The sequence below is a fragment of the Ammodytes marinus genome (assembly GCF_949987685.1).
Source record: "Ammodytes marinus genome assembly, chromosome: 9".
Lineage (NCBI taxonomy): Eukaryota > Metazoa > Chordata > Actinopteri > Uranoscopiformes > Ammodytidae > Ammodytes > Ammodytes marinus.
Genome location: NC_137213.1, coordinates 32,144,700 through 32,161,511, shown reverse-complemented (window position 1 = coordinate 32,161,511; position 16,812 = coordinate 32,144,700). Strand labels below are relative to the sequence as shown.

The window sequence follows — 16,812 nt, the reverse complement described above, 5'->3', positions numbered from 1 at the left end:
GTTCAACTGTTCTCAGGACACAACCACATTTCCTGGCTGAACTTAACAAATATTAACTCTGTGCTATTTATTTAAAATTTTAAATATTATTACAACCCAGTTATATAAACTATTATGAACTATTTATTTTTTTAAACTTTATAAGTCATAAACCATCAACTCATTCTCCAGTTTCTATGACAGTTCTTGAATCTGTTCTGTGCTGCTGTGAAGAATAAAACCTTTAGCGATGCTGCCCTCTACTGTCTGAAACAACACACTGCCTGAGTTCCAAATCGCATTTATGTATTTTCAGCATACTATGATTGACATGTATGTATTTGGACACCCTAAATCTTCTTCTGGCATACTAAATAGTAGAGAAGTATGGGTATTGGAACGAAGGGACTGTTTCAGACTGAACTTCTATTTTCACTACTTCAACTTGTTCTACAAGTGCTATTAGTGCCTTCCAGTGGCGGGCCATGCCTTTTACACCTAGGCCTTCAGAGCCATCATCCCGAAAATCAAACCGCTTAATAAGGGACTACAGATGCAAATTAGCTTAAAGCTATAATCTGGTATAGTGCATCAAATGGCAACATTTATGTTCTAACTGTACATTGTCCCTTTTAAATAAAGATTTAAAAAAAAAAAATAAATAAATAACTTCATGATGACGTCACGGCTATTGTCATTAACCACCCGAATCCAGCAGTTACAGTAAACCTTTAACGAGTGTATAATACACTTACATTACACTAATGACACTAAACATGTTGACTAAACCATCAAGAGCATAATAGGCCAACTCATATTACACACTACACAGCTTGACAAGATGCTGCATCACGAAAAGACTCCACGTAGTCTAAATCATGACATGACCAAATAATCAAGAACAAATTCAAAACAGCCACAAGTCACTAGCAACTACCGATCTAGGCAAATGTCAAACACACACACACACACACACACACACACACACACACACACACACACACACGCACACACACACACACACACACACACACACACACACACACACACACACACACGCACACACACACACACACGCTCACACACACACGCTCACACACACACACACACACACACAGATCCCAGCTTTATCACAGACCCTGCGCCAGGATGAAAACTACCTGTCAGATCTTCTGTCTATCATTTTAGTTTACATTTTTAGAGCGCTGGACAGCTCAGCAGCTAAGAAAACCGAACATTATTTGCATGTTTTAATACGTTTTACGATTGAAAATTATGCGGGTACTACCATGGAGAATGAATAGCAGAACGGCACTGTCAGCGGACGTAGCGCGTCCTGTGGTCACCGCTCCTAGTTTGAAAACCCAGCGTAACACCACACACGGCAGCGATCGGTTGCAAGTAGGCTAGCAGACATATCCAGCAATACAATTAGCAATAAGCCAACTATAGGCCCTACCTTTCATAAGTTGCTGTCTGATTGGAAGTGTTGCACAGATCGTCTATCCAGCTGGGTCAGAGCGGCTAGCTGCGGTGTTGTTAGACCCAGCTTCACAATGTCCAGCATTTCTTAAAAGGTCCTTTTCTCAATAAAAAAACTTCCCCAGTAAGTTGTCCATTAAATCCACTCCTTCTCCTCTGTAATCCACTGTGTGTTTCGACAAAGTCTCATCTAAAAGATCTAATCAAAAATAGAAGAGATCTAACATACTGCCTTCTATCCATGGACAGTAAGCTAATGTCGGCTAGCTAGCGGTAGTTCAAGTAGGCTACTTTCCCTCTTGACCCTCCCGATTGCGACAAGGCCAGCTAGATGGCCTAGCAGTGTAAAAGGAAACGCCCAACTCGGAAAACTAGAAATCTGATTGGTTAAATAACATGTCAATCACAACATCGTCCCCATTAGTGTCAACAGAGAGGGGATTCTCTCGGAATTCTGAAGGCCTTAGCCAGATATTTTTTTACCCGGAGACAGCGCAGGGAAATAATCTGATTGGATAAGAGCTCTACTATATAGCAGCACACCGGAGGCAGCGCAGCCGAAGGAAAAACAATTAAATTACGTATTTAGGGGCCTATCCGAAAAGTCCAATCTCCTAACCTATAAGCCTCCTTTCCTATGCCTTAACCCCTAAACGTCATCGGGGTTAAGGAGAGATGAAAGGTGCTTCCTATCGAACATAGGAAAGGACAGCACTGGTTGCGTTCCGAATCGCATACTCTTTCTTTTTTCTATTCTACATACTACATCCGACGATAAAAAGAATCTAGTTAGGATGCAGTAGACATACTATTGGGACATACTTTTCTCTCTTATTTCATCATAACATTGCGCCTTGATCTTGCCTCTTGCTTTTATATCCGTCGCATCCCCGTTTGTTTTCATAACATGGACCTATTCACCTTATTTTGGAACGTAACCATGGAAGACGCCATTGTTGTTGATCCTGTCATCGAACTTCCGGTTAGCTTGAGTATAGCATACCTGCGGAGCCCCGTTGTTTGTTCCGTCCACTTTATATATAAATAAACCAACTGAATAGCATCCCTACCCGGAGAAGTGACTTGGCTATGAAGCTACGTTGAAGAAACCACTCCGGGTGCTATCCAGGTATGTCAAACTATCAACAGCCTCCTCTGTTTACTGGTTTGATTAAAAAGTTTGTGAACAATTTGTAGCCTACTAACAACAAAAACTATGGCGGAACGAAAATTATGTATCATGTAACGTGTGTTACCTAATTAATTCTGCATTCAATTCTATGTAAACATACATATTTTACTTATTTAACAGTTAAACCAGATAATAATATAGGCTACCTACTAATGTAGATTGGGCCGAATAGGCCTATGATGACCACAATCAGGCTGAGTAGCCTACAGATCAGATATTTGCATTCATTGTGGATTATGGAAATAGTAAATGCACATGTTATCTAAGAGTTGTTTACAGTGGGGAAATTATTATTTTGTTTGTAGGCTGCATTAATGAAATACAATTTTCTATTTTACTAGGTGACAATGCAACACCCAGCACCGAGCTGTGGATGTGGATGTGCCAAACTCACTGAGATGCTGTGACCCAGTGGGAGGAGGACTGGACCCTTTGTGACCATAGTTACAGTTCATGTCTCCCCCAAGAAATGTACAGTTAAATGTCAATTGGTTTACTTATTACAAGACATATGCAAAATGTACAGTAACATTTTAAATTTGTACTTATTACAAAAGACATGCAAAATGTACAGTAAAGTGCCACAAAGTTTATTAAAAACACATACTTATTTCAACAGCATTCAACAAATAAATATTTTGTTTTAATTCCTCAAATGTATTACATTAATTAAGCAATTTTGGAAGCAGCTTTTGTGAAAACAAACAATTGTTAACATACTACCGGAAACTTTTTCTTCTTTGAAATACATTTTAACTACATTAACAGAATGTTTAACATTAGGGCGAGATGGGAGAAATGAACAGCTGGTTTAGATCTAGTTTTTACAAAGCTGCTTGTATTTCATATAGTGACAACCTGCCTGCCTGAATTTCATTTGCAATACGAGGCAGCATATATTTAAAATAGAAAGCCTTTAGACTTGGCACAAAGAAATTTGCATCATTAGCTACACCCAGCAATATTGCTGCTGGGATGGGGTTACACCAACTGGAAATTGAAAATATGTCTTGTTGGTAAACTCTCCTCCCGTCATGTTAAGACGCCACTGCTCTGCTTCTTTCAGTTTAATTGTTTTTCTAAGTATTGATAACACTCTCCTTATACTTTGTGAAAACCAGCTGAGGCCAGACACTCTGTTCCTCACGTAAGGCAACCGATTACAGTACCCGCTGAACTGTAATTGGTGTCCTTACGTGAGGGACAGAGCGTCTGGCCAATTGCAATTTAAAAAAAAATCTAAAATCCACACAGCAACTTCTTTACACATTTTAATGTACAACATTTTGCACAATCACCTGAAAGAAGAGTGACTGTCGTAACAACAAACACGGACCAGTGGGTTTTCCCAGGAAATGTGTTCCTGCCCTTATTGGCAGTGAGTAAAGGGAGAACTGCCTCATGGGAGGATCTCGCTGTCTCTCAATCCACAGCTGAGTTCAAAGCTTTTCTTAGACTGAGAGTAAGTTTTACTTTGTTAGCCTCAGAAATGTAGTGGTCTCAAAAGTAAAATTTATATCTTAGAAAAATAGTGAAGTGAAAGTCATAAGTTTCCAAAAAAGCAGATACTCAAGTATAGTACAGACATTCAAAAAGTTGGAACTCAATCATTTAACTTATTTACTGTCCACCACATCATGTAATAGTCATGCGGCCCATGTGATTGTGATTTTAATGCCCCCCATGTTCACATCTGAGATCTTATTACTGAAGTGGTCTTCCTGAGACATCAGAGGATTTCTCCAAGGCTGGACACTTGGAACAGTACTCAGTGTTCATCACTCCATCAGGGCTTCCCGACAGCCATGGCTCCTCTGCTGACCACTGTGCAAAAAGAAGAAAGAAAAAATATATTTTTGTCAAGCAGCAATCGAGTGGTTGAATCAATATACATGTAGGCCTACAGCAGTTCTAAATATTTCTGATTAATGATGGCAGACATCTGAATATTATAATAAACAACTTACTTTGAATCAAAGTGTTATTATTAGACTTGTACTTTCTGTGACATAGAAATAGACTGAATATCACAGATTATCCTGAATAAGTCTCAGAACTGATATTAAAATGTGTTGATTATGTAAGATTTAGCCAATCTTATTTCATTCCAAATAATTTTGTGGAAAAGAGTTGCATTAAACTGTGTAAATGTAAAACACGACTCCATGCACAGAGATGGCAGTACATCTCATTTAATAGTTGCTTGCACAGTGTTCCACTTAAACGGAGCGAGCAACTACTAAACATGGTGTATTGCCAATGCCATGATGTCTTTGTGTATGGAGTCATTTCAAATGGGATATATTTTGTTTTTATGTAGAGAAGATGTACACACTTACCTCAAATCCATTTATGTACTTTCTTCCTCTGCCAGATTCTGCCGATTCTCATTCTCGTTGTGCTGTGATACACGAAAAAGCATGTTAGCAAGTTAAATTTGATTAGGTTTAAATAGAAGTGGTATTGATTGTATAAGTAATCGCAAAGTTTTAGTGTTGTCAGAGGCTATTTTAACTAAAGTAGCTGCAAACATTTATTATGCTACTTCACATGAGTCGATATTTTTCATGTTATTTCTATTTTCTGGTTAGACAAAACATAGAAAACTGATCATTTGAACTTAATTTAATCACATAATTGTATATTGGGAAAGATTATCAGATGATATAATTTGAGATTACACTTTAGAATAGAGAAATATGCCCTTGTATGATTGCCAATCATTGTAGGTTTAAAACAAAAAAACATCATATTGTCTTACCTTCCTCAATTGAAGCTGCTTTACTTGGAGTAGCCTAGTACAGCCCGCTTTACCCCTCTGAAGGTACTGACTCAGTGCTCTTGACATTTTTCACCATGGCTCCATCTTCTCCAAGGGACAGCTAAATATGACCATAGTAATCTAGCCACTTTCTCATGTCATCCTCGTTGCGGGCGTCTGACTGCCGCATCGTAATAAGAGGATGCGACCACGGTGTGTGTAGATGTTAGCGATGTAAGCTAGTTTATCGAAAACAAACTACTAAATTACAAATGGCTTAGTACTTAACTTACTAAACGTACTACTTTTACGTTTAGAACCTTTCTGTAAACAAATATTTCTTCCCTACGATTCAATTGTGCTTCATTGTTTGCCGCTGTTTACATTCTTTCGCGGCTCTGCAGCGCTGAACCGGAAGTCGCATGATAAACTCGCTAGAATCGGAAGTGGAAAACGGGGCGTTCCAAAATAAGGTGAATAGGCTTCGTCGATGTTACGTCACTTCACGTGCGCACTGGATTGTGGGTCAGAATCGCCCAAATAGGATGCACTTTTCAACACTAACAATCTTGGCCGCATGAAGTAGACCATCCGGGTATTCTAACCATCCTAAATCTGGCCACAAGAATCGGGACATCCTAAATCTTTTTTCTACATACTATATAGTAGAAAGTATGCGATTCGGAACGCAACCACTGTTTCAAATGAATTCGACTCCACTTTTCCTAACCGACGTCATTGCGCGACGGCGAGTATTGCTGACGTGAGTCACTAGCGTGAAACTACACTATAGCCTATTCTCCGAAAATTGACCACAACAAGCGCTCGTTTGATCCATGCGTTCTTTTCATATTGATTTTAATCAGGTTGTCGCCAACAGAGTGAGAATCACTCCCATATATCCCAATTCACATGTGGAATAAAAAGAGGCTACACTTGTGTTGATGTTGAAATGAACTGCCCCCAGTAACTTCATTAAATGTGAAGTTGGTATTTTATTTTCTTATGGTGCAAATTATGTGCTACGAAAATAACTATTATGATGTTGGTCTTTTATGAGTTCTTTATTATCTTTAGCCTGTGTGTGTGTGCGTGTGTGTGTGTGTGTGTGGGGGGGGGGGGGTATTTTGTTTTAGCCGAGTTAAATCTTCCTCTCTTCTCCTCTCTTCTGTTTTACCTCTCGTTCGTATTCGTGTAGAGTCGGTAAACTCCGGCGGTGGCCTGTTGCTTTAAATCTTGCCGCCGTAAAGGATTATGGGATACCACTATCTCCTTTCCTTTAGCATAGGTTGGTCAGGAGTAACCTATGCTAAAGGAGGGTTAAAGGATGAATCGAGGCTCCTTTCCTAAGCATTTGGAGAATTCGGATCACCTATCCGCCGAGTACTTCCGGTTCATCTCGATAGGAAAGGAAATTTCCTATGCAAAAAAAAGTTTTCGGATAGGCCCCAGGCCCCCAGGATGCTGCCTTCTCCGAGCAGCCAGCATGGACATGTGGCCAACCCATTGGTATTGCATGGTTGGGGGAGGAGCTTATTTTCATGCGGCCCGTAGGCAGATGTCCCTGTCCACACAGTACAAGCAGCGAACAAGATTGTGTCTCTGCACATTTTTTCTGGATATCAATCATAGGCTCATACTTATCTTTAGACCATATACTATTAAAATGTAAGTTTTCTCATTTCAAAACGCCACCTCAAGCGTTTTATTAGCCCAACGGCTTTTAACGGCTTTCAGTTTGTTTTCGCCAGGCTAGATGCTACAGAACGAGACACCCGCCTCCAGTCCGCTACGCTTGCCGCCCTCTTTCTTGATAGGTCCATAATGCCGCTACGTCCATGCTACGTAATGCTTTGGGCCGCATGGAATTTCCGGATTGTACTTCCTTGTTGCTTCTCTGCGCCTATGAGCAGCTTTCGTAGGAATGAATGGGCGCCATGTTTCAATACGGTGTCCATTTCTTTATATGTCCATGATTTAGACTTACGTGAACACACTCTTTAAAATAGTTGGAATTAATGAAAACATTTTATATATTACAATGTATAAATTATATATTTAATACAAAATATAATAATTTATTAATAATATATAATTTTGTTTTTCTGAAAGTCTTTAGTCCAGCAGAGAAGGCTTTGCTGGCCCTGACGGCCCGCCACTGGTGCCTTCTGATGTTGTGTATGAGAACCTCAGGTTTCTATCAGGGCCAATAGAATTGGTGGTAATATTTGTACCTGTATCATTTACTGTCTTGTATTAGTTGCATTACAAAATAGTGTTTGAATAATGTTTAAAAGTTGAAGCAACTATGAAGCCAGTAATACTAGTGATTTAGTGTTGTGTGGTTTTCTTCTATCCACTAGATGTCACTGTTGTTTATATTTGATGTTAGAGCATCAACAGCATCTAATATGGAAGCAACTCATAATCACTTGATGTTGTGTACCTTATTAAATTGAAAATCCCTAAATGGTCATTTTTGCCTACCACAATGAGAAATACACTGTTTTGATTATTCATCTAAATTTATTAAAGGCAAGTTTATTTATATAGCACAATTCAGACACAAGGCCATTCAAAGTGCTTTACAGGGGCATAAAATACATCAAGATTAGACATTAGAGCTGATGAGTGAGAACAGCAGCAGATATGAATCTATTCTCTGTGGTTATTAGGATTCATAAAAAAACTGTTAAAAATAAATGCTCATTGTGTTTTCGAAAGCAGAATCTAAGGTTGGGTTTGGTTAAACGTTAGTGTCCCTTTGGGGAAATTTGGCTCTGGTACAGGGTAAGATTCCCTCATAAAAAGTTGAACTGTTGCTCTGAGTTTAGCTGTGTGTGGGTGGAAGGCCCAGTGGTATAAGGAGCCTATATGTGTGTTTATGTGTGTGTGTGTGTGTGTGTGTGTGCGTGTGTGCGTGTGTGTGTGTGTGTGTGTGTGTGTGTGTGTGTGTGTGTGTGTGTGTGTGTGTGTGTGTGTGTGCGTGTGTGTGTGTGTGTGTGTGTGTGTGAGAGAGAGAGAGTATAATAGCAGATATGAATCTATTCTCTGTGGTTATTAGGATTCGTAAAAAAAACAGCGAATCAACACTTCCTTTGCTGCAGCAGATGGGCTGTGTGGGTTTCTGCTCTGAAGCTTTCTCACATCAATATCACAATGACAGTTACAACCATCCACTCTGGTCTTAACTTTCAATACTAAAGTGTTTACATTTAATAATATGTAAGCAGTGAATTCTAGAATATATACTCATAAAAAAGTATTAATATAATAATAATGCAATGTCATTGATATAATAATAATAATAATAATAATAATAATAATAATAATAATAATAATAATAATAATAATAATATACAATTAATATAGGGGAAGGTGGGGTGATTTGTGCATTTTGGAAGTTGCAAAACCCCTTGTTTCTAGAAAACCGTGGAAGAAATTGGAAATGTGACCACATATTTAAGAAGAGCCATCCATTTGACTCATCCTGTAAAGAAGGGAGACACAAGGAATAAGATATAAGCACATTTAAGCTCAAAAAACTGTGTTTTGCCTTTCAAAGTAAAATTTCCATGATCAAGGTTTTTTGATTATTGTGTCTGAACAATTATAGACACGTTTGAAAACATTTGACACATGTTTTAGTGCTTTGGTATGCTACACTTTGAGTCTATATAGTTAGCACAATGTCAACCCTAAATTGCTGCATCATGCCTATTATCCAAAATTCTGGGGATGGGGTGATTTGTGCACAAGGGCCTGGGTGAGTTATAAGTAAGTAAGTAAGTAAAATGTATTTATAAAAGCACATTTATGACAGTTTGCACTGTCCAAAGTGCTGTACATAGTGCATTCAGTAGGTAAACAATGAAGGTAAAATAACAATAACCAAAATAAAAGACGTAAAGCCCATACATCCACATAAACACAGATAGTAGTGCAGAGGTAAGTAAGTAGTGCAGAGGTTAATGGGGAGGAAACACCAGGGTGTACATATGGGTTTTGAGCCTTGATTTAAAGGCAGAAATGTAGGGGGAATCACATTTGTCAGGTGGCAGTTGGTTCCACAAGCACGGAGCAACTAGTGCAAAGTACATTTCTGAGAGTTGTGCCAGTGGCATGGCTGTATACGCTGGTCACCAAAAGAAAGTGATTGTCTACAGTAGCTCAGAAGAGAGTGACATCTCAATTCCACTTAACGACACCACTGATGAGAGTTCAGATGGCCAGAAAGATGATGATGGTGACTTTGTCATTGTGACAAGACAACTTTTTTTCCGAAAGCTATATTTCTTAAACAGTTTATTCCAGATCCAAAGTTTTTATTGCCAGGGATGCACAACATCCTGAAATATATGTACATATTTGAGTTGGAGACATAACTGTCAAGGCCTCACTTTAAAATCACTTTGAGTAAAAAGTTGCACAAATCACCCCACCTTCCCCTATATATAACATAATATTATAATAATCTTATATTAACATATACTTAAATAATATGTTGTTCATCTTTGTCATTGATCAGAGCGTCAGAACACAAACCACAGAGACAAACAAGTCAAACAAACAATGAGCAGAACTAGAGCGTCCATGTTGGTTCAGCTCAGTGACCACAGTGTCATCAGCGTAGAGTTTAACTTCCACACTGACACATTTATAAAAGTGTCTCAGCCCTGAACCTGGTGGGACACACACACCCACTGACTGGTATATAATGTCTATATGTTCCTGTCTGCTTCTCTTCTCTTGGCTTTGTTGTCCTTGATTAGCTGTTTTCTCTATCTGCATACCTTCATGCGTAGTTGTACTTTGCACTGTGTGAAAGTAAACTGAGATCTACTAACAACCAGAGACAAACTATGCGTAGGTGTCATCATACACGGCCAATTGAGACAGTGTGATTTCTTTTCAGTTTATTGAGAATGAAACACTGACAGTTAAACAAAAATTAAATTTAACAAACCTGCTGTTCTCTGAATAACATATTTAAAAAAAACCTCAAATGATACCTTAAAGTACAAAATATCTCGTCGACTAAAGTCACAATTATAAGAGGAACATTAAACTACAGTATCACAATAACACTGTTTACAACATGATATACATTTATTAAATACGAATATAAGCGTGTTTATACGATTTATATTTTTTAGATGACAGTATTTCAGCTCTGTATAAAATACCTAGGGGGCAAAACCCCCCTTTTTTTTTAAAACAGACATGGAGCGTTGTAAAAGGTTGTTCACCAGAAATGATATCCAGGACCTTCCAGGATCCCAACCTGGGTGGACAACCTGGTCAACTAGCTGCTGGAAAGCTACAGCGGGCCGACAGAGCAAATCAGAACCACTGTTTAAGCCAGGGGTGTCCAAACTTTTTTCACTGAGGGCCACATACAGAAAAATCTACGAAGGGCCGGGGCACTTTGCAAAAATAACACATTAATCAGGACATGTAGCTGCTCTGATGTTTAGTTTCATAGTGTCTTCGTAAATTGTAATCCTTCTTCACGGCAACACTTTACTTGCACATTAAACAGATACATTCCCCCTTTTGTTAAATGCCATTGATACACCCAATGTTTTCTGCTTTTGCGTCCAATGTCCAGCTGGGTGAAAATGGTAGCCAGCCGAGATCCCGCCCCTCCAAGGGAGGTCCGGGGGTGTGCCCCCCTCGGGAATTTTTTTTAAGTTTTTAAAGTGAAATGCATGAATCTGGTGCACTTTGAGAGGGAAATTAAGAGGCTAAAGCTGAAGAATTTTGTATGAAAAAAATGGAGACACTGTGTCAAATGAATTAGAAGCTATTGGAGAAGGACACATGGATTTCCCATAATAATATTAATTTAAAATTAAATATTATGCAGGGTCCTCTGGCATGGGCTTGGTGCTCTTTTTCTTTTATGGGACATATTTCTCTGTAATATAATGAGTGCATTTAAATTATTTAAAAATTAAAGGGGCCATATTACATTATATTTTTAAAATGTGCCACGGGCCAATCAATCAGTTTTGACACCCCTGCACTAGTGGGTTAACTAAGAAATGCGAGAGAAAAAAACGCGGGCCGTAGTTTGGACACTCCTGGTTTAAGCGAATGGGGGTGGGCTAATTTTTTAACTTATAGATATCATTATGAAACTTTGCAAGTTGATTACTTACATTAAAACAACACCTTTTTGTATTACAGTATTTTCCAAAAAGTTTGAATAAATATGAAAAATCATCAATATCTTACTAATGATGCGTGAATTTGCATATCTGCAAAGCCCCAAAATCTAGATGTTGGACAAAAGCAGAGTCAATTTGTTTTTAAATTTTGAAAACAAAACAAGTGTCCAACTGCCTGAAGCCTTTCTTAATCACAGTTCAAATTTGATCAATAACCCATAGAAAATTAATTTTTTACACAGTTCTTTCCAAGGGAATGTCTAGCCGTTTCCTAAAATACCAGCTGGAGACTCCAAAAGGACACTTTTGGTCCATGGCACATGAAATGTAACTGTGTAAAAATGTATTTTCTATGGGTTATTGATCAAATTTGAACTGTGATTAGGAAAGGCTTCAGGCAGTTGGACACTTGTTTTGTTTTCAAAATTTAAAAACAAATTGACTCTGCTTTTGTCCAACATCTAGATTTTGGGGCTTTGCAGATATGCAAATGTACGCATTAGTAAGATATTGATGATTTTTCATATTTATTCAAACTTTTTGGAAAATACTGTAATACAAAAAGGTGTTGTTTTAATGTCAGTAATTAACTGGCAAAGTTTCAAAATGATATCTATAAGTTAAAGACATTCCCCATTAGCCCATCCCCATTCACCCCCATTCACTTAAACAGTGGTTCTGATTTGCTATGTCGGCCCGCTGTAGCTTTCCAGCAGCTTGTTGACAAGGTTGTCCACCCGGGTTGTGATCGTGGAAGGTCCTAGATGTCATTTTTGGTGAACAACCTTTTACAACGCTCCATGTCCATAAAATCACTTTGCCCCCTGGGTAAAAAGATATATTTTACAATCAAACGCAACAAGTCATTATTAACCTTTCAGAAAGCTGATCAAATGAGATGAATTGATGAGATTTGATGGTGAGGAAAGAAAAGCAGAAAACAGTCAGTCAGCCAGTGTGCCGTTGGTGGACGGTCCCATGTTTCTGAAGATCATCATCACATAGAGGCTGTAGCAGTACACCAGACTCTTCACTATCAGCAGCGTGTACAGCAGCACCAGCAGCTTCACCCTGCACTCAGCCTGGAAGATCACTGACAGACAGACAGACAGACGGACGGACGGACGGACGGACGGACGGACGGACAGACAGACAGACAGACAGACAAACAGAAAGGCAGACAGACAGACAGACAGACAGACAGACAGACAGACAGACAGACAGACAGACAGACAGACAGACAGACAGACAGACAGACAGAAAGGCAGGCAGGCAGGCAGGCAGGCAGGCAGGCAGACAGACAGACAGACAGACAGACAGACAGACAGACAGACAGACAGACAGACAGAGACAGACAGACAGACAAGAGTTATTCGTCTGTTTCAACACATTTTTATCAATTGAACAATTAAAGCTCAAAAGGACCATACTGAATGATTAGAAACAAGTCAGGACCAAAGAAATTACGAATTACGAATAAAATAATGAAGATTAAAGTTACTGAAGGATCCAATGGAAAGTCTACATTTATAAAGACACAGGTTATTATGATTGGGAAGTTGGATTCATTGGAGCTTCTAGATTTGGTCCCCAAATATTTCATAGCGCCCTCAAAGCCCCTAATGTAGTGAAATGTCTCTAAAACTGTCCATGCAGAGAGGCAGAAGGTGATCTTACATTGAGCTCGGTGCAGAGCTAGCAGGTCTCTCTCTGGAGGACAGGAGGCTGCTGCAGCTGGAACCTCTGAAACAGAAAAGGATTCAAAAAGAAATGTCATTCCAGGGGTGTTGCTTAGTGGTGTAGTGGTTAGAGCCCCCTTCCCACATAGAGGCTCAGTCCTCTTCACAGCAGACCCGGGTTAGAATCCAGCCATTTTCTATGCATGACATCCCCCTCTCTGCCCCATTTCAACTCTGTCTCTCGATACTATTAAATAAAGCTTGAAAATACCCAAAAAATTGCTAAAAATAAAGACACAAATTAAGAGATGTCGGCTGCTGCTGAACACAGTCCCTGAGTCTTCATTACCTTGTTCTGTTTGGGCCTTCACTGTGCCGCTCTCATGCTCCACAGAGCAGAGATATTTATACGTGCTGTTCTCTTGATTGATCCTTAAGATGGAGGCAGTGTGTCCAGACTCTCTGAGCTCCAGCTGCTCTCCCTGATCAGCGGTCACCTTCTCCACAGCTCCATTCTCCTTCTGTCTTTCCCAGGAGAACTTGACCAGAGGAGGAAACATGTCTGAGGCCAGACACAGCAGGGAGCTCTGGCCCCCAGGGTGGGCGCTGGATGCTGCTGGGTACACGCTCACCACGGGCTTCACCACCTGCTCATCTGAAGTTGGACAGCAGAAACAAACACACATGCACACACACACACATACACACACACACACACACACACACACACACACACACACACACACACACACACACACACACACACACACACACACACACACACACACACACACACACACACACACACACACACACACACACAATATACAAGTCCATTCATCATAATTTAAAACGTGTAATTATAATAAAATGTACCATTAATGGGTGTACGTTTTTTTCATATAACAATAAGCATATATTCACTAATTAATCTAAAAAAATGTCTGTTTACATAATTTTTTTCTATTTTAAAGGCCTACTTCACCGGTTTGAATATGAAGGTGTATTGAATTCTGAGATCCTATGTACTTTGTAAATATTACTGTGATGTCACAGTAAAAGACATCACAGTAATATTTACAAAGTAAGTTTTTTTTTAACCCTATATTTCTCTTTCTGTGATGTCACGAGAAGGAGAAATATAGGGTTAAAAAAAACACTTTTTCTGCCTTTTCTCAGGCTAGGATGAACCGATTTCAATTTTCTTCGCACATTTATACTACATAGGATCTCAGAATTCAATACACCTTCATATTCAAACCGGTGAAGTAGGCCTTTAATGTAATGTAACATAATCAGTGATTTATTGATAAAGATTGTCAATTTACGTGAGATTTCTTTTTTCCTTTATCTTCATCTTCACTTATAGTCTATGTATCAATATATAAGAGAGCCGCATAAACATCACTTAACATTCAATCATCAAAATATTTATGAAATGCTTTATACCACCATATTATCTAATCTAATGTTACTCTTAAAACACAAATAAATACATTAATAACATTACTTTTCATTTTCAATTTTAAAGTGAATGCATAATTACAATGATACGTTTAGAAATATCTGTTATACAATATAAAAAGGTATGATCTTTTTTAATACTTTTTCATTCAACACAGATATAATAAAACATATGTATATTATAATTAACCTTAACATAGAAAACAATTTAAATCAATACTATGTGTTACATTGAATGCCATACACTTTTCTCTACCATCTAAAAAACTAAATAAATGATCAGTGATTTTGTAACAATTTTAGATTTTTCACATAATCTTTTAATGTTAAAAAGTATTAAATGTTCAGATATACCTTTGGTAAAGCCGATCATATAATACAATTTAATTCTTGTTAAAAAGCCCTTACATAAAGTATCTGATAATGAATATGTATCACTATTCACTTTCATATTACTTTCATCAAATAAGAGTTACATTAAGCATCATATAATATTCATACTAGATATTATATAAAGAAAACAGAAAAACTTCAGATTGTGAGATTTAAAGGAAAGATTAAAGGAGGATTCTTTTCATGAATCATGAACGTGTTTTAACTGCTGCATGGCTGCAAGAATTCTCTAATTATGGAAAAACGAACATGTAGCAACAGGAGCTGAATAAAAACAAATTGTTCATAAAACAAATGAATTAAATAAATGTTTTTTCTTACCTGTTACATACAGTTTAGTTCCAGAGCCAAAGATGTCGTAGGGGTCTGATGAACCTCTCACAGTGAAAACCACTGATACAAAAACCTGTCTGCTGCTGAATGTGTCAGCTGAGGTGAACCAGTCCAAGTTATGAGCCAGGATCATGTTACAGCTGCATGATGTTTATCTGATGTTTATGTTGTTTATTTTGTCAAGTGTTTGATGGAAAGTTTATCGAGAATTAGAGGCTGAAATATCCTTTGTTCTATGTTTAAAGCATAATGTATTCCCTTTACCCCAATAATATAGAGAGCAGGGCCCTAGGTTCTCTAACCCAACTTGTTTACTTCAATTTTTGTTTGGATTCCCTATATTAATTCATACATATGCTAACAGCACCCTTAATTACTCTTGATTGACAGCTATAATGGCCCATGATGTACGGAGTTCTGGGAACAAACTCAGCGTCCTAATAACCTGCTGTTGGATAAAGTCCTGAGCTGACATGTGTCCAACATTAGTCTTAAATATATTTAAGTGAAATGATGTGGTGAAAACAAAAAGTGCTTCTAGAAGTGTTTTCCTTCAGAGCAGAAACAGACTGTTTTCAAGCAGCAGAACAAAACAGACTATATACTGTATTCATCAAGACCATTATGATACACAACATTTTTTTGAATTATGAAAAATGAATTATGATTATTATTTTAGCCTCATTTGTGTTTGTATTTCCTCATTTGTCTTCACTGTGTCAAACAACTACAAACCTGCTGGAAAATATGTTCAAAATATCAATAAATAGAAGCTGAACTAAATCCCTCAGCTCAGAGTGTTTGTGACTGTGAGGTGAAACCTGTGAACCTGGTCTGTGGTTCACTGCTCTCTTCCTGTCACTAACACTGTTTGACGTCTGTTGGTTTTTGTACAGGCTGCAGGGATCATTTCTCACTGTGGGGATCATACTTATAACAGTAGCAGTAGTAGGAGGCTGAATGGAGGAGTTTAGCTTTCTGGATCTTTAACTCAACGCGGCTCCGGTTCCCCACAGCTGAGAAATCATCTTTCTGAGGATGATTGTAGTCTGAATTGACTTCACCATCCCTCCTGTCAATATGCAGAATCACTCTGAATGTTTCTGTGTCTTTCTTCTGGTACCAGTATACATAACTACCAAAACACAGGTCAAAGCCTCTACAGCTGATGGAGACTGTTTCACCAACTCTCCTGGTCACTGTGAAGTCGTCCTGAATCAGTTCTGCTGCCATGGTAACCAGCGCTGTAGAGAAACAGAATCAGAATCAGAATCAGAAATACTTTATTGATCTCGGCTGGAAATTCAGTTTGTTACAGTTTGGTCCAATTTAGAATAAAAACACACGTAGAAAAAA

The 16,812-nt window shown here is 38.4% G+C and overlaps 1 protein-coding gene and 1 long non-coding RNA gene across 2 annotated transcripts; both read right to left on the bottom strand.

Moving 5' to 3' along the window:
• Window positions 1-4,286: 4,286 nt before the first annotated feature.
• Window positions 4,287-5,843, bottom strand: LOC307255043. The gene is made up of 3 exons (XR_013845010.1): window positions 5,415-5,843; window positions 4,993-5,054; window positions 4,287-4,477 (listed from the first exon to the last, which is right to left on the bottom strand). It is a non-coding gene; the product is annotated as an uncharacterized lncRNA (long non-coding RNA).
• Window positions 5,844-12,531: 6,688 nt separating this feature from the next.
• On the bottom strand, window positions 12,532-15,589 carry LOC307255501 (uncharacterized protein; the record flags this gene model as incomplete). The annotated part of the gene is made up of 4 exons (XM_080034187.1): window positions 12,532-12,680; window positions 13,265-13,330; window positions 13,616-13,921; window positions 15,445-15,589. 4 exons carry the CDS (start codon window positions 15,587-15,589, stop codon window positions 12,532-12,534), a joined length of 666 nt encoding a protein of 221 aa, XP_079890313.1.
• Between the last annotated feature and the right edge of the window lie 1,223 nt (window positions 15,590-16,812).